Genomic DNA, 19527 nt, shown 5'->3' with positions numbered 1-19527 from the left:
ATTGTTTATGAAAATACGGCATTATCCAAACGTGTTACAGAACGTGTTTCAGTTTAGAGCGTTTCATTACAATGTTGCATTGTACAGTAGACGCACAAAACAGCGACCACTTCTTTTTTCTTTGTTTCTTACCGGTATGTCTATTTTAGCACAAGTCGAAACAACTGACGCTTAAAAACTTACCAAAGCCAATAACTAGTTATGTAATCTGCTAAAAAAAAAAACAGTTGCACAGTCCTAAACTTTCAGCACAGGAACAATAACAGTTTCGAATTAATATATTTTTCGATGCTTACCACTCAGGATCCGCAAGAAGTTCAGGTATAGGGAATCATTGCCCGGTTAGTCCCGTTCTGTAGTTATGTCGGATGGACGTTTTAGCTAAAAGATCATAAGCAGCCGTGCAAAAAAAAATAATCTTTTTTAACGCCGTAAAGTTTCTACACGTTAATTCCAGTGACAGCGTGTATTGTTGCTATTCCTTTGTTTGCAGTGGGTTTTGTTCGTGTTTCCTGATGGCTTAGTTGTGTTCGGTTAATATCTTTTCTACAGCTCGGTAAGTCCCAGAGTCGGGATTCGGGAGGGGTTTCCGCTTAAAGGATTGCTCAGCCTCTCTCCATAGGATAATGACGTTCACAGCACGGCCTGATGAAGTACTACACAATAGGATAGACATAGGAAACACTAAGGAGAGCCCTACTGGAAAGGCTAGCACTTACAATGCTATCACGTCCAATGGTAAAGTCAGCTTCAGAAGCACTCGAGTAATGTTTTGTAAATTCCAAACGCAGTGCTAGGGGGCGTGGCTTACAAAACATGATGATCCAGCACTGTGAAAGATAAAGGTAGATTAGCCTTAATATTTTATTATTTGTATTTTTATTAATAATTCTGAAAAACCATCTACAAGAAATATCCTATTTATGTGCAAATTTAAAATGTTCTTTTAGATATGGTTTGTTACAATACAGTTATTTTTTAATTACACTTATTACGTAAGTATGCATGAAAAATAGTTATAACAGATCTTTACATTTTTAAACTTTACAAATACTTGACGATCTCTTTTGCCAAAATAAATTAGCTTTTATTTTGCAGTATGTAACCTTGGAAAAGTAGCCTTTAAATGAGAAATTTAGAATATCACAAACTTGATAGTTTAACTGTTTATTTTGGTTAAAGATGTGGTTAAAAAACTATTCTTGCTTTTGTTATTACATTCTGCTGAATTGATCTCTTGGTTGGTACATTTGTTGAAAAAATAGTCACAAAATAAGTCACAAGTCTAACAATACACTATTAGTGCAAGGTGTTCTATAATACTGGGAATTATCACAGTCAGATGGAATCAGCACCCGGAAAAGCAGTGCTTGTGGCTCTTAACTTCAGTCAATCTGAATTCATATCTATCAAGTCATACAAGCTTCTCTGCCTGTTCACCTTGAGAAGAGCAAAAATGTCATCACAATCTCTACCTCTTTTTTTGCAGAAATCAAAGGTTATTCCTTGTCCCTGGCCACTTTGGGATGGATGCCTTTAAAATGCTTTAGTGGAAGGCTGTCCTTCAGTCGCAAGTGTCAACACCAATGGAAGAACTGTTTAAGCTTCTTGTTGAAGCAGCTTGTCGGAACAGTTGTTTACCATCTTCACTCCAGTAGACAGTCACAGTGGAGAACAAGGACTCTTCTCAATGCTGGAACTATGGACCTTGCAAACAATATCTCCTAGTTAGGAAAGCATTAAGGATCTACCCATAGTCCCTTTTTAGGTATTCTGTAGTTTCTGGTAGCAAACTAACCCCCCAAGGTCCTATGAAGTACTTCCCTGCTGCCTCAGGTACTAATGGCTTTATTGCCTGACTCAAGATGCCTCACGGTTGGCTCTTACAAAACAGAGTGCTCATCCTACATACAACAGGGGTATGGGGGGCCAGATTGCCGCTTGAAAACATTCTGGGGATTATATCCCTTTATCAACAACACTAGAGTAAAACCTCTTCTGAGCATCCGTTCTACTGTCCAGAAAGCTAAGGGGTAATTTGTCCTCATGCTTATAGTAAATTAATTATATAACTTCCTTTAGTAGGATGTGATTCCAAAGGCTGGAGGCCATTTGACCTATCTTGATGGATTGGTAGCTAGTAGTTTATTAATCTGATGATTTCATCCAGCTGTTTCTTGAAAGAATCCAGGGAATTAGCTTTTATGTGTGGTTTGCCTCTTTCTAGCATTTACAATAATTTGTATAAGGAAGTACTTTCTGTTTTTGTTCCGTCGAGCACTTCTTTGTAATGTACACTTACATCCTTGGGTACTCTTTATGTTACTGACTAAGAAATGGTCTCCTGTAATATGCTCTGCTCAAGACTATAGAGATTCAATTTTTTTAACCTATCTGTACGTTACACACTTTTATGCCAGAAGTGATTCAGGTTGATGTTAACTAAACTGTTTTCAGGACATAATGTAGTGACAACAATTGTACATTATATTCTAAAAGAGGTATAAATACAAGATTGTATAAGATTAATATTATCTCCTGTAATTTATTTTTTTAAAAATATAAAAATAAACAGAAATGTTCATCTCCATCTGAAATGGTCTATATTCATGATTATTCTTCTGTAGCTCACTAGTGATTTGACTTTCTATAAAAAGAATATTTGCTTGAGAATATAAGCTAAATACTGATAGAGAAAGTTAGATGCTGCAGTTAATTGAGGACAAAAGACTGGAAAGTGCAAAAGAGGACAGCAGGAATTACAGAAGGACCTGCTGTTTTGAAATAAATGCATGCATCTAGAGAATTGGGATTTGCAAACACTCTTTGCCTAAAAGGCACAGTCTTTTAATCATACTTTGTTGCATCAGCCCATTCATCTGAATGGGTTTGAAAATCACAGAATTTTGATGGTTTCAGTCTGTGTACAATCAAATTGTTTTAATTTGACTTAAGAGCAAATGCATCTATTTTTGCAAGTTTTCTCAGGTAGATATTGAATGTTAATTCGCAGCTCACATAGTGCTGTGACAATTCAACCATGAACACCAAGAAGCTTTTGAAGCAAATCAGAGATAAAATGGAAAAGAGGTACTGATCTGATGTTTTCTTATCCCTTTTAATACAGTTACTATAGATCCATCATTATGAAGCAAAATGTGTAGCATATACTACTACCCAAACACTGCCAAGGCCAGGTCACTTTCAAACTGAGCTGCAGGGCAGGCATGAAACTGGTTAGGGTTAGTACATGTAGCACCAAGTTCCATGTGGAAGAAGTTAGTCACTGTTCATAACTTGACAACATCCCAGTCCCAACACTAAGCTGGCCTGTGTGGGTGAGTGTCAAGAAATAAGCCTTCACTGAAAAAAGACTCTCAAATCTCAAATGGCATATACTGCTAACACTATATGTGACAGAAGGTTTTATGGTCAGACAAGACAAAATGGAACTTTTTGGTCTATATGTATATTCAGATACACATGTAGATATACATACAATCCCATACAGCACATCACCCAGTCAGTATCATGTCATGGGTCTGATATTTATTAGCAGCGGCTAGCAAGCTTTTCAGGGCTGGTAGAAAAATAAATGCAAAGTAAAAGTAAGGAAAACCTACTTGTGTTTCCACAAGAATGTAAAAGTGGGTTAAAATTCACCCTTCAGTAGGCCAACAACCTGAAGCAGAAGCCCAAAGGCCAAAGGCAGTTCTCATAAAAGTACACTGGGGAATCTGGTTGGAAGCACGTTGGTGAAACAGCAGAAATAAATCTAAAGCTGGGTGAGCTCTAGAAGAATACATGATTTCTTTTTTCAACGCAGAGAAGTAATCCCAGTATATAAAAAAATATATCAAAGAAAATTGCAACATTCTACAATACGTGGACAGATGATCCAGGATTTCTCTTTCTGCTTTTCATGAAATGAGAAGGTAATCCAGCTAAAATGCTTTTGGTCTTCAATAGTTACTATTTTAAATGTTGTTTTTGTCTAGTTATTCTTATTATAACTTGACAAAATATTATGTTTCAGATTTATTTGTAAAATGAAAACGATCACATTTACTGTATACACGTGTATATACAGTATCAATGTTTTACAGCAGTTACTTCCTTTTAAATGTCCAGTAATGTTTCTTTTCTAGATTGCAAGTAAGTTTGATCTAATATTTTTTATATTTTATATTTACACGTTTTTCTGGGATACCATTCAAGTTTTTACACCTATTGGTGATCTATAATTTAAGGTTTTGAGCAGTACAAAGACACAAGGCACAGGTGTCCAATCACCTGGACAAGAGGTAGATAATTACTTTTGGAAGGAACAGCAATGAAGTCCTCCCAGTTGGACTAGGATGGCAATGATCTCTTGGTTGTATCTAGTACACTGTGATGTCATGGTACTAAGGTCATGCTCTTTTAAGAAGCATATGTAGTCTCAAGAAAAATAAGCTTTAATAAATAGGTACAGTATGTGTGAGCCTTACCCTTAGTTCTGAGCATAAAGGTACAAGGGAACATTGTACTATAGTACATGACTGGTAACACTGAGCTCTGTAAACAGCTTGGACAGCTAAACCCAGAACTGGATTGGGAAAGACCTATGAATTCTTGTTCCCTGAAAATTATGACAGGTGTCTGTTTGTAAGGAACTGCAACTTTACAGAGCCCCCAGAATGACTGATGTTGGACATTTGCATCCTGAGATGCAGAAAATATCTTTTTACTGACATCTTGTGGAGAACACAACTAACATTTCCTTCACATTTTCTGAAGGTAATCATAACCGATTAATACTTGATTGCATTAGCATAGTACTTTTCATCCCAGAGGATAACAAAGAACTTCACCTATAGGAGAAGAATCACCTGGGTGAAGCATGGCAGCTATTATGTACCAGCATCAACATTACACAGTGGGTGAAGGGGATAAGTGAGAAAATGCTTGTATCAAGGTGAACCTTTAAGACAGATTGGAAGGGTAAAGTAGAATTTAGCTAGGACACCAGGTAACACTGATAATCTATAGATGTGTCATGTCATTTTTAACGACCAAGTAGTCACAGCCTCATATTAACCTCTCATATGTATATGCAATAGTGGAGTATTGGATTTGGAAATTTTGGTCCAGAGGGAAAACAAGTACTGGTCCTGCAAAATCACCAACAGCAGCAGCCTAGTTTTCCTAAGAGGTCCCCCATCCCAGTAATGAAATACACATATTATAGATTGACAAAACTACCATTAAGAATCAAATTATATTAGATCCAGGTGGGTGCTAAACATCTATGGTGGTGGAGGAGAGTCCCCATTACCTGGAAAGCACTTTGAGTGGAGTGTCCATTACCTGTAAAAATATATGAGAGTAAGCAATTTTTATTATTATATAAATGTATCAGATAACCACAGTACCATGGCAGCATGGTAGCCCAGTGGTTAGCATTGCTGCCTCACAGCGCTATAGCCCTGGGTTGAATTCCTAGGGGTGTTCTATCTGTGTAGTATTTGTATGCTCGCCTCATGTTCTGCTGGGTGCATTGGTTTCCCCCCACAGTCCAGAGACATGCAGATATAGCAGGTTAATTGGCTTCTGTAAACCTGTCCCTGGTGTGAGTGTGTGTGTGTATGTCTGAGTGTGCCCTGCGATGGACTACGGCTTGTCCAGCATGTATCCCAGAGCTTGCCAGGTAGGCTCTGGCTCCTCTGCAACCCTGTATTGGACAAAGCAGTGAGATAAAGTGGATAAACACAATGCCTTTATATGCAGTAGCATTTCTTCCATAGTTCTTTGTTTTCTCAGCACAGCATACCGTTTTTTCAGAATATAAAAAATATATTGAAGTGCCACTTCATCTGAATCTGTGACAAATATGAATCTGTTTTGTTCTATTGATGTTAAAAAATACTGTTTTAAATGCAGTGGAGCGAAAAGTACAGCCTCACATATCTAGTTGTTTTTTTCTAAAATGCAGTAGTGCTTTATAATACTTTCTTCAGTAACACTTTTGAAGTCTTGTGTTATCTTCAGGGATTCTTCCAGCAGGATTTCTTTTGTGTATTCTCTGATTCTATGTGGCGCTTCTCTTTCTTTTCCGCCTGATCATTCCATTTACTTGAATCAACAATGCTGAGATCTGTACTCTGCTGAACAGTTTTCTTTTATAAATTTACAAAGATATTTAAATGTCTCCCGAGCTCTTAATACTGCTTTCTGGAAAAACATTTTGAAGCATAATGTAAAATGTAACATATTTTAGAATGCTCTGGAGCTTCCAGGGAGGAAAGGATGATTTCCAAACTGTCATCTATTTTTTCAGTCTTGCCCTTAGACAAGTGCTAGTAAGTTTTGTCTCTCTCTTCGATCCTTTCAACGCTAACCAGTGGAGATTCTATAAATGGAATGAGCATTTTTCTCATCAGAAAACTTTTTATTTTGTTAACCCAGAGCTCTTTCTGGAACCACAGTGCACTAGCTGATATTACATGTAGGGATTAATTCTAGTCCATCACAGGAAACACACACACACAATTTAGAGATGCCAGTTGACTTAGCCAGAATGTCCTTGGAAAGTGGAATGAAACCACCACCTGGTTTCAACATCTGCTGAAAACTTACACTGAACTCCACACAGAAGGTGCCCCAGTCCAGAACTCAACAGATTTTCCAAAAGATGTAAGGCAGCAGTGCTAACTGAAATGCCACTGTCCTAGAGAATGTTTATCATCTGTTTCTGAGGTTATATATGTTTAAGTATATTTTGAGTGGCAATGAAAAACATTCTGTCAGGACTAATGTAGCATTAACTGGGAATTGTGGGGGTGCTTATACTGTAGTGCTAGTGGGTACTGGTGGGTGTTAGTAGCATTAGAGTGAGAACTGTAGGAACTATTTTAGTATTAGTGGGGGTGAATATAGTGTTAGTAGGTAGTGCAGGAACTAATGCAGTGTTAGTGGGTACTGTGTTAGTGAGGGTGAAATGTTACTATGTAATGTGAGGACTAGTGTAGTGTTAGTGGGTTCTGTGGGTGAATATAGTATTAGTGTGTACTGTGAGGTGTGAGGACTAATGTAGTGTTAGTAGGTACTATGGAGTGAATATAGTGTTAGTGTGTACTATGGGGTGAATATAGTATAACTCCTGTATATCGTAGGGGTGAATAGTGTTAGTGGGTACTTTGAGGTGAATATAGCAAAATTACTAGTTGATGTGAATACTAAAGTAGTGGTAGTGGGTACTTTGGGGGTCATTATATTGTTAGTGGGTAGTGTGGAAACTAATCTACAGTAGTATCAGTGGGTCCTGTGGGGCTTGATAAAGTTTTAATCTGTACAAGGTTCAAGAAAATATTAGTGTTTGTGGGACTTCATACATTTTTACTATGATATAGAGGAAGATTTTATGAAGAGTTCACCAAACTCCACAGTCTTGAGTTTAGAAAAAAATCGACATGACAATAGTGATGGTGGTGCAATGTATAATACTTATACTTTAGTAAGAGAAGTATGTTGTTGATCTTTAAAATTCAATTCTAGTAAGAAAGTGTTATTCTACAGTAAAACAGCAGCATTTACCTTTTACAACTTTTACAGAAAGGAAAAGAATACAGAAAGAATATTGGAAAGCAAATCATGAGAGAATGATTGCATTGGGGTCAGTTAGATATGAAATTACTAGCTGATGGATAATTGCTTTCCAAAAATATACGTCTAAAGGTACTGAAGCACATTCACATGCATTCAGTGGCATACATGGCTTAATACTGGATCAAAAAGACTATTGGAAGACATTTCAGGACACATAAAAAGAACCTAGAAAACATCGGGAGATGGAAAGGAAAACAGTATTGTGATGAAGAACAAAAAAGAACAAGATGGCATGTCAAGATAGCGCGCTGCCTATCACCCAGCAACTCACAACTGGCAACCCACAAAAGCTAAACAGGTCAGTACCTGGATGGGAGACCTCCTGGGAAAAACTAGAAGAGATGTTAGTGGAGCCAGTTGGGGGCACTCACCCTGCCATTTATTTGGGTCCCGATGGCCCAGTATAGTGACAGGGACACTATATTGTAAGAAGGCACCATCCTTCAGATGAAACATTAAACCGGGGTCCTGACTCTCTGTAGTCTTTAAAACTCCCAGGGCATTTCTTGAAAAGAGAAGGGGTGTTACCCTGGTGTCCTGGCCAAATTTCCCATTGGCCTTTATCAATTATGATCTCCTAATAATCCCCATCTATGAATTGGCTTCATCGATCTGTTCTCCTCCCCACTGATAGCTGGTGTGGGGAGCATACTGGTGCACTATGGCTGCCTTTGCATCATCCAGGTGGGGCTGCACATTGGTGGTGGAGGGGAGTCCCCATTACCTGTAAAACACCTTGAGTGGAGTGTCCAGAAAAGTGCTATATAAGTGTAAGGCTATTATTATTATTATTTAGCTATACAGATACAGCAGCCAAAGAAAACTAAAAGTAAAGGTGTCTGTTTATACAAATAAACCAAATCTAAATATTTAAAGGTAATAAAAATACATTCAATTACTATTAAATGGTGCATTGGATTCAAGAAAAAAAATAATGATTGCTTGGTATCAAATTAAGGGACCCAGCTCAGTTTTGTAAATCAATAAATCTGAAATATAAAATAAACAACCAGTTGTTGAAACCTAATGGTATTTTCCCAAAGAAATAAGAGGCTATTAAATAGTGTATTGTGTTTAGTCCTCTATATTGCAGTTTTAGAAATGGATTGAAGAGTGAACAGAATAGTTCATGGTGTCAAAGAAATGACATGCACAAACGTAAAACATAACTAAAACTTTACAACTCTTCAGTTTCAAAGGAGGTGAGTATGAGGGTATTTATTCAGCTGTTCATAACCTTAAAGGCTTTGTCAAAGTCATCTTAAAAGACTACTTTAGGCAGACATTAAGCAAAATAAAAAATTAGATACATGGATAGCAAGATTATGAGGATAATTTGGAATAAAAATAAGATACATTTTTTTACAAGAATACATCATGGGTATTTGGACAACAAACCTAGCTACTGTATGTCTGCTGAAGCAGACCTTTAGGAAAACTTAAAAAAATGGCATAATGAAACCCTGAGAGTGATTTTCTTCTGAATTTTCAGATGAGCTAAGCAGGTTTAATGACCTCATCTTCCATCATAACTGTTTTGATCCTGAGGGGGCATCTCAGAGGCACACTGGTTAGCATTGTTGCCTTGCAGTACTGGGAACTTGGGTTCAGTCTGGGACCTGGAGTGCTATCTGTGTGGAGTTTGTATGGTCTCTGTATGGTTACTGGAAAACAATTAGCCCTGGAGCAAGTGAATGCGTGTTCGTGTCTGTCTGCCCTGTGATGGACTGGCATCTTGCCCAGGGTGTATCCTGCCTTGTGACCGTTGGTTGTCAGGACAGAATCTGTTCCTGCAACCCTGAATTGGACAAAGCAGTTAGAAAATGGATGAAAAGATGGAATTTTCTGAGGCAGGAGGACATTATTTTCACCAGTAGAGGGAGTCCTTTCATTAATAAATCTCCAAGTTGTCAGACAAAAGGAAAGAAAATACATCAGATTTGACTAAATCGCCTATTTATAGGGCTGACCTACTTGTAGGTCTTTTGAATCTTTATTTTAGTTAACATCAAACATCTAAAAAAAACTATATATACTTAATCTTTTTTATGTTTTAAAATTATATAATCTCCTTGCTCCATTGAGCGTGGGACTGCAGTTTTTCAAATTAAGTAGAATAATAGATTAGAAATAAAGATCAATTAAATCAATATTCACTAATAATCATGGTTGTTTAATTTTTTTCCCATAGAAACTGTATGAAAAAGACTGATAAGAGAGTTTGAAACAACACTTTTTCCATATATTTGACAAATGTCTCGCAATAGTTTTAGTTACCACATTATTAATAATAAAATACATGATCCTGGGAGGAGAGCTAAGATATTGTGACCTCTAATTATCTGTAGAAGTTAGTACCCCTCTCTATGAGCTAGATATTTTCTTCTTCTAGTAGGTAGCTGTGTCAGCATGTGTAGGCTGCAAGGGTAAAAGATAAAAGTTTATTCCATGCTGAAAGGGAAAAAAAGACACAACATTTCAAACGAATTATTTACAAGTAACACAATAACTACAAAAACCTCATTTAGAAGTGACAAAATACAGTAACATTTGTTTTGTATTCTTTCCCTTTTAAATGGGGGTTTCATGTTTTCCATTCTATTATTTAGTTCCTCTTAAAAGTATACCCCTTGATTATTTGTTACTCTAATATTGTATGTATTAGAGACACTGCAGTCCTTTCCCATATAACACAGATATTTCCATTCTGTTGTGATTTTCCATTATGATCTTACTAGTGATGGTATTCTTCATTTCATAGACATTATTTTGAAATAATATACAGTACATCAGAGAAAAGATGTTGAGGTTGAACAAGTTTAAATTGAGCCAGTTCTAATCTAGGAAGATGTGTGGAAAACAGGACATTGACCCAGATACTTTAGATACACAAAGCCATATACGAGGTCAGGACCCTCCTCAATAAGGAGCCCTAGGCATCCCACTGACATCTGAGGGGACAATTTTAAGTGTAATGGTAGAAAAGTTGTTTTAAAGTGATTGTAACTGTTGTGTACCCAACATCATTTTAATCTTTTTTAATCTTAACCTTTGTGCTCTGTTTTTTTCTGCTGCTCTTAATCAACAAAATTGAACAAAGGAACAACGCTTTATAAAGCACAAATTTAGTTAATTGTGAATCTGTAATATCCAAATCCTAATACTGTATCGCACTGAAAGTCAGTGTTATTTGTTTGACAGGCAGATGGCGCCACCAGCCCGTCTATGATTCACCTACACTGACGTGACGTTTTTTGGGGGCTGAGCTGCAGCTTTTACCGATGTTTTAAGTTGAAGTCATCTGGATGGATGCTATCACATACAAGAGAGGACCCGTGGAAGAGTAGCAAACGAAGTGATTCGGCTCGACATGAGACTGAAGTTAGCAACGGCCTGGAGAAAGAACTACATTAAAGGATTTATTAGGAAATTATAACAACATAATAAACCTGTGGATTATTATGATAATTATTTGGATTGATTTTTCTATATTTTACAGGGTTAAAATAATCATACATGCTTTGGTTGCGATATTTAAATCTCTGTTATCAGGTGTCTTTACTCGGTAAATTACTGTTAAGAAGCTTGAAATAGTTCATCTTCGTTGAATCCTTAGCAATGGGATACAAAATGAAGCTTGGATGTAGTTTTCTTTTAATGTTCATTTTTTCTCTGTTAAGCACTGGTAGAACAGATCTGGGAAAGAATATCACAGTGGCTGTGATGTTGCCTGATAATTATAGCAAGTACGCCTGGGCACTTCCAAGAGTCTTTCCAGCAATTCGTATGGCAAATGAAGAAATTCAGAAGAACGGCGGACTTCTGAGGGGGTACCACCTTAACCTCATGAACACCAGCACTGAAGATGAAGGTGGTGGCTGCTCTGAAACTCTTTCTCAGATAGTTGCTGTGGATATAAAACTCTACAACAACCCCGACGTTTTTTTCGGACCTGGTTGTGTGTACTCCGTCGCTTCGGTTGGGAGGTTTGCCACCCATTGGAAGATCCCCCTGATAACAGCATGGGCACCAGCCTTTGGGTTTGATCAGAAGGATCAGTTCAAAACTGTTGTAAGGACCGGGCCCTCAACCACGAAACTTGGAGAATTCGTTTATAATTTCCATTCATATTTTAACTGGACCTCCCGTGTAGTAATGATCTATCATGACTTGAGAAAGGATGACCGTCCTTATTATTTCCTATCCGAAGGCATTTATAGTATGTTGAAGAACGCAAACGTAACAATTTTTCCTCATCCCTACTCAGAAACACAAATCTATGATTACAAAGAAATTATTACATTCATTAAAGACAACGGAAGAAGTAAGTTTGGAGATATTTGCATGTACCCTATGCCTAAAATGCAGCACATTTTCAGTACAAGTAGATCTTTGAGATGTGACCTATAGTCTTTAATCGAGAGATGGGTAATCTGTTGAATACTAGGTTCACTTGAATTTATGTAATGTTTTCGGCATTGACGGTGCTAAATTTAACACAACTGTTAAATTGTTATTTCAAATCATACAAATAGGTAATTTCGATTCGCAGAATATTATTTAAAGTATAAACTTTGTGCAATATAATTTTGATGTTATGTTTAATTTTCTATACGTAGATTATATATAGAAGTTCCACTAAAACTATATATATGTTAAGAAAAAATTGCATCATAACGATGACTGCTGCAGTTAACAGAAAAGAGAAGAGATGTATTATTTGAGATGCATTTCTTACTCTATAGAAAAAACTATTTTAATGAAATTTCATGCTCTTCATTGTGACCACCTGTCTATGTCCTCTGGATCTTTGATCTTTCGGCCCTCCGGGCGAGTTATTTATGATGCCTTCTTTTGGCAAGAGCCAAGGGGGCTGAGAGACTCCAAACTCGCTGCGTCTGGATACATTTTTTCAAGTCTTCTATTATACAGGTGGGATTTTAGATGAAGCCAAAGCTAATTATTTAACTTGAACAGCGCAGTGGATTAAGTCAACGTTTCAATCACATTTTTAATTTTGATTGAGGATGTTTTACTAGACTTTATAGAATGAAGTATGCTGCACAAACGCATAAAAAGTAAAAGCATACAGCCTCCATGAAAGTACACGTTAATTATCCTACTTTAAACATTGTGGTAGAGAGAGCATTTTTTTGCTTCAGTTGCTGTACAATGTGTGGTAAACAGTTCGGTTTGCTAAACATGCTATCCATTTTTGAACATTAAAGTAATTTCATGATGAGTCAATGGATATTTACAAAAAACGATCACTTAGTGTTTACGAAATCGCACGTAGTATGTAGTGAATGATTAGCACAATACTGTTATTTAAAATGTAAGTCTTACGAATTTCTTTAAGCATTACAGACTGTGTGTAGGAATCAAACAGCCAGGAACGTACATACATACACAGTACTTACTCCCAAAGCACTCAGACTTTGAACATTTTATGGGGTAAAACAACTCGGGATCAGAAGGTTGGTGAGAGCCCTAACAGATTTATGTAATGAATACAGTATCACAGTCTGCGGGGAGTTCCTCGTTTCCCTTTAGTTTGCGTTGTAAGACAAAGGTCACGAAAAACTAATATTTTGCTAAAGCATTAATCTTACACAGCAAAAAGTTAAGTAATATATAACTTCACTCTTCAGAACGCCTCTGTCATATTATAAGTATAGGTTTCAGACTACCTTTAATCAGAAAAGTGGGGAGGTTGTTAAATATCTGAAATTTCACCTTCCCCTTTTCGGTTTTTGTTTTGCCTTTCTGCAGATTGGTGTTATATAATGTTTCAACGGATTTACACTGATCGTTTGTGTGGACATGAATTCTTAAACTACTCCAGTAAATCCTAGTAACCAACAGATAAAAGTCGTGCATTTTTCCTACGTAGTCCCAATGTTCCCAAATTAGGCCTATATGAATTAATTGAAAACACTTTTACATAGTGATGACATAGCACCTTAAATACCAAAGAAGCGGTACAGTGAGAGCCGCAACAATATCGCTGTTTATTTCTGACTTTTAAATGTATACTGTATGTGTTATACAGAGCACTGCACGTGCAATTTCTCACATGATTATGCAGATGTATTGCAAATTATTACCACATACCTGGTCACAGCATAAGTAAAGAAGATGCAATTATGTAATTCATCCTAGCAAAATAAAGTCGTACTCAAGCCGTACATAGTGCTCACTTCGTTTTAAAAGATAAATCATTGATGAAGAAACTGATTTAAACTTGTTTAAAATAAATTACAGCCATTAATGTATATAAAACAATTGGACGATTGAAAGGTTGATGTAACAATTCTAGTAGATGTGCAGATGTCAGTTTGAAGTATACTTTACACCTTTTTCAAATTTCAAGGTATACCTACTGTCTCTGAGAGTACTGCATTTTGAAACTAGCTTAACATGGAATCAAATACATTTGTTGAAAGTATGTGATCTGCTTCATACTTGTTGAAGATAAAGGCTAACAGCATGTACTGTATAATAACTCATTTCAGTTTGGGGGTTCAGACATCAGATATATGATGAATATATTTAATTGCATTAACATGTAAAGCTATTTTGTAAAAGCCCATAATTATATACACTACAAATAAAATTTTACACACTAAACCTTAAAAAAATATTATTACATAATTTGTTTTACATAATTGGGTTTGACTATTTTTTCAAATGGAGCTTACTAAAAAACACTTTTCTGAAGTGTTGTTTATTTGGGACATCACTGCTAATATACAAAGAAACAACACAACATTCAGCATTTCCAGGGTTAATGTAAAATACTTTTTGAGTGAAGGAAATTACACCAGATATAAATCATACTTATTTTGTGGTTAGTGATTACTGAAATACTGGATAATTGCATTTTTGGGGACATTTCTTCAACTAATTTACTTCCTATTAAAATTATAATGGCTCTTTAAAAATGTTTCAACCTTTTGTTTAATAGAAAAATAACCTTTGAGCTTAGACTTGGTAATGACGTATATTAAGGTTTCAAAATTATGAACTGCTGTTTTGCCTTTTAAGGTTGTTTATTTCTCTATCTTCTGTAATGTAGTTATCAAATTAGTGTAATACAAGAAAAAGCTCAAATTAGCCTTGTTTCATTTACATGAATATTTCAAATTGTATGTTGATAAGAATCAAAACTGATAATGGAAAACTCTCAAAAGCAATTTACAGTACCTCTGTATTAATTTCCAGGAAAGCTTTCAAAATGCTTTATTTCAGTGAAGATTTTCACCACTTTTTTATCTCCAGATACTCTTGAGACAATTTTCTTTTACATTCTCTTGCCCTGTTTCTTGCTGAACTTGTGGAAGTACTTTCAGAAAATAGTGAATTCATTGGGTAAAGACAAAGCAGTCTCTGAAATACTCCCTACAAATGATAAATGTTGATTTTAGCCAGGAAAAAATCCTTAAAACAATTATGAAGGTGTGGATTCTTATCTTAAATAATAAGAGAAATCCTGATAGTTTGAACATTGGTAGTCTCTGAATTACTTTGGAGTGATCTGAGCAAAAGAAAAAAACAGCCAATTATGATGACAAATTGCACATTCCTTATATTCAAGTTACCTTTGATAGTCTTCACATTTCTGTGAAGTTTCCATTCAACAGTATATGCATATAGCCTTTCTTAAGACAAATTCAATTTCTAATTTGTGAATGACAATCTCAATCAATTATCACATGTAAATTATTTTAAAACACATACACTTTCTTTGTATCCTAAGAACTTGATTTTTGTCTACCTCACATAAAAAAATGAGTTCTTTCTGAATGATGTTCTGCTCCTATAACACAACAGTTATAATGACGGAATTATTTGGTTTTCTGAAATGCCATCAGAGAATGTATTTACTGTTCCACAGTATCATGCCAGCATGCAATTTACTTGATTTTAAATTGTACCCAGTTTAACTTCAATATCAGTATGCCATTATCAAGAAGAATCTTCTTTTATCTTTAAATAACAGTTTTAATAACAGTGACAACTTGGATATATAACGTTTATATCAAAAACGTTTCTCTCCTTAGTAGCCTTTTCATAATTTCTATTAATGCTTGACTGAGTTAACTTACATACAATATCATTTTAAGTGATTACTGACAGTTTTGTATCTTGTTTTTGTCTTGACTTACCATTCTTGAGTTGACATTTTCTCAGTGTTTTTTTAAAGAACTTAGATTTTTCTTTTTTAAATGAGATCCAAACTGGACTTAATGTACATTTTAAAATAAAAAAAAAACATTAATATAATAATTATCAGAAAATTAACAAAGCTATAAAGTGTTTTTTGAATCCTATTTAGGGTTATTAATTTACAATGAAAAAAAGAACTGGAATAATTTCAAAGCTGGGCCAAAGAGTTTTTTGGGGTTTAGTTTTTAATGCAACAAACCTCACATGATATAAGATCACACATTCTTTGTAAGAGTATTACCGCAATTTGATAGATAAAAAACATGCATACTTCAGCAGTAAATCTGTTATACATTTATTTTTTTAGCCTTCAGCTGCTGAACATGGTCAGATTAATTTTTCTCCCATTTTTTCATGAAAGCATATTAAAATATATAGAAGATAAATTCAGCAAGAGACAATGTATTTAATAGCATGCAGTTTTCTAACATAGTGTTGGGAAAATAAGCTTACTTGATGTAAGACAAGGTGGACTAATTTTAAAAAATGGCTTAAGGTTAAGTTGCTTAAGCATGTTTATATAATCTTTGTTCTCTCTGTGGTACAGAGACTTTGCTGTTTCTCTCTCAGTTATTTTATCGTAGATGACTACACTTTTTGTTGCTGATTGGTTTGTTGATTTAATTTTTATTGACAAATATTTTTAAGGATCTGTAACCACTCTGTGATTATTTAATGAATTTAGGATGGAAAGTCTGACCAAAACAAGCCTGTCAATACCTGATATAAATAACAACAGTTGAGTTTTATATTTTCTTTACATTTTTTTACATGTGGCAGTTTCTTTTAAGTATGTTTGAGTAATGTTTTTTTTAGTAAATTCAGCAGTAGGTCCATATATTTTTCCATTAAGGGAGGAGTTCCTATCTAATGTGTGCCAGTTCTTATCTTATTATCTTACAATATAGATTTCTCAGACAGCATGGGTACCTACACTCTGCTCCATTTTTATCACCTCACATTACGTTTATTACATTGTAAGGGTACATTTCTTAAATATAGGGAATTTAGTGGTGATTGAAAGATTGAAAATTAATATAGACACAAAAAATATTTATAAGAAGGAAAAGAAAAACAGAACAAACTTTCCAGAGCAATAGAAAAAGGAACAAGTAGAAATTAATTCCATACTGAAAAGCAGAGAGAAAAAAATTAAGCTTTTCAGCCTTCTTTAGATATTGGGGAGGCTCAGCCTCTGAAATGTTGTGCCTATCCTTTCTACTTTTCAGTGTGAAATTAACCTCTACTTGTTCCTTCCCTGCCTGTACACCCGATGCTGATGCCCGTTCAAACCTCATAAAAAATGTATTACTCTATGTAGAAAAAACAGAATATCACAGACATGTAAGAAGTACAGATTATCCTTGTCAATTTGATGTACAGGGAAGCAGGAAAACACCAATGTTAAGTAGCTCAGTACGTCTCTTTCCCTAAGTAATTGCCTTTCGGACTCAGATAAGCGAGTCTCTGAGGAAATGGAGATTTGCAACAGAGAAGAGTGAAGCAATTGGAAAGATTCTATTATTCCAAACTCCATCTGTTAAAGACAAAGCCAATGTGGTCGCATTTAAGTAATTCTGAATTTCTCCAAATTGTTTCTGTCGTGTTACAGATCCAAGACTGACTTTGAACTAAACAAATGCAAATACTGTAATGACATTTCCTTTTTAAAATTATTTTAAGTGAAACTTAAAAATAAGTACTACAGCAGTGATAAGTTTTATCCATTTATGAAATCTTACATATCCTTTATATTGCCAGGCATGTAAATCACTCATTTAAGAAGAAAGCTATATTGTTTTATGTTTGCAAGTATTTCTCATGTTAATAATCGAGAGCTGAATATTGGGAAGTGAATCAACTGAGTCAGCCCCTGACTCAGATTACCACATTTTGATAGGTGAAAGTTGTGCATTTCATTGCAGTTGCATCGCTAGAGCAATTTCATGAACATACTGTATAAGTATCCCCAAATATCCCTAATTCTAGGTATCCACATCAAAGTTTTATCTTTCACTTCTATATTTTATCACTAAAGCTATTTAGACTGTAACTGTTCACAGAGGAAATTACATTGTTACAGTGTAATGGGTTACTGTTGCAGAAAGTCTTCTTTAACACCCTAAACCGAAATTGAATGATTTGATTATAGGCTACAGGATGATATATGTAAATTATGAAAACGTTTGTACTACCCTTGAACTATATTAATGTTGTAAATGCTTGCTGTTTCTCCTTAGCCTATTTTGATAGTTGTCGTGGACGTATGTTGTGGCAGTACTATATGTCAAAAACAAGGAGTACATGAAAAGGCCATGTTTCACATCAGTGGATTCAACAAAACACTAAAAAGTAGCCAGGCAGATAACAAGAAAGCACTTCATTACACCAAGAGTTAATGATCTGAAATGTTTATGATAGTGATTCCTGTTTCATTTAAGAACCCGTAGCCATGACCTCAGGGTCACACAGTTAGACCTTCCTGTGACTGTCAGGGACATACTTTCTGGGGAATCTGCCAGGGCTTGTCCACAGTGTGGAATCCTCTTAGATGAACATTCCTCTCTATTTCATCCCAGAGGAGGTCAACTAAAGATAAATCTGGTGCTACCCTTGTTGCCTCAGCTGCTCTTTTCTTCCTCTCCAGTAAATACTTCTTGACTCATTTAAGATAATGATGCCCAACAGTATTGACTCAACACATCTACAGCAACAAAACATATTGTGTTTGGCCAGAAATATACTGTAGAACACGGTATATCCTTAGTAGTGATGGATAAACAAAACAAAAATCTTTTAAACTGAAAAATCATTGTAGGCTTCTAAGATACTTCTCTTAATCAACTGGCATAAATTTATAAGTTGTGACTAATTCTTAAAGGGTTCCAAATGAAAAAAGCAGTCCTTTAACATAACAATAAAAGAAACATAATACAAATGAAATAAGTGTGTAAGATGTATTAATAAAAAATAAAGGTATTATAATATGCTCAGTAGGATTTTTTTCTGGAAGAGAAGAATCTTAATCAGTTTATCAGAATCACTTTATTGGCCAAGTACAGCAACATGTACAAGGAATTTTATCTGGTGTCCTGGCGTGAAAACATACTGTAATATAGGAACAATTAATAATATGTACTGCATCCAGTTCGCATAATGAACATGCCCAGGAATGTCACAGAATAATAGCAGACCTTTCATCCTTCCTGCTATCCTAAATTACCATACAACTATTGCTTAATTATTTTGGCAATGCTGTGGAGAACATTATGTTTCTTTTCCTTGGAATTATTTTACCTCTATCTTCTTTAGTTTTCTTTTACAACAATAGAAAATGCCATTTCCATTCTTGTAAAAAAACGATTTTCTAAAACTCAATCCAGGAATTATATCATGCTCAATTAACAAGCTGGGAGAGACAAGAAGCCAGAATGTATAAAATTCCAAAATCAAATATAATGTGTGCTTATCACTTTGCTTTGATTTCTGGGTTTATTTTTATGAGGAGGCAGTGGTTTTGACAGGGCTGTAATTAAATACCTACTTTTTTATGGGTTTAAAGTTGAGAAAAAGTGCAACAGGTTATTAAGAGAAGATGATTAATTAAAGAAACAGCTCTGGGACAAAATCACCAAAATATGTCAGTTTTAG

General features: G+C 35.3%; 2 protein-coding genes across 5 annotated transcripts in view; one reads left to right on the top strand and one right to left on the bottom strand.

Moving 5' to 3' along the window:
• Nucleotides 1-744, bottom strand: part of fer (fer (fps/fes related) tyrosine kinase) — a 138002-nt gene extending 137258 nt beyond the window's left edge. For 3 of the 4 annotated variants that reach the window (XM_069187109.1, XM_069187110.1, XM_069187111.1), the window contains exon 1: nt 297-744. The gene's annotated coding sequence lies outside the window, so the exon portion shown is untranslated. The remainder of the gene's footprint in view (nt 1-296) is intronic. The other variant, XM_069187112.1, reaches the window with a different exon arrangement.
• A 10233-nt stretch (nt 745-10977) lies between these two features.
• Nucleotides 10978-19527, top strand: part of npr2 (natriuretic peptide receptor 2) — a 110133-nt gene continuing 101583 nt past the window's right edge. The window contains exon 1 of the mRNA XM_006627015.3: nt 10978-11971. Coding sequence (XP_006627078.2) covers nt 11266-11971 — 706 coding nt within the window. The 5' untranslated portion in view covers nt 10978-11265. The remainder of the gene's footprint in view (nt 11972-19527) is intronic.

This window comes from Lepisosteus oculatus, chromosome 3 (assembly GCF_040954835.1).
Source record: "Lepisosteus oculatus isolate fLepOcu1 chromosome 3, fLepOcu1.hap2, whole genome shotgun sequence".
NCBI lineage: Eukaryota > Metazoa > Chordata > Actinopteri > Semionotiformes > Lepisosteidae > Lepisosteus > Lepisosteus oculatus.
Note: the sequence above shows the minus strand (reverse complement) of the source record. Positions and strands in the feature narration are given on the sequence as shown.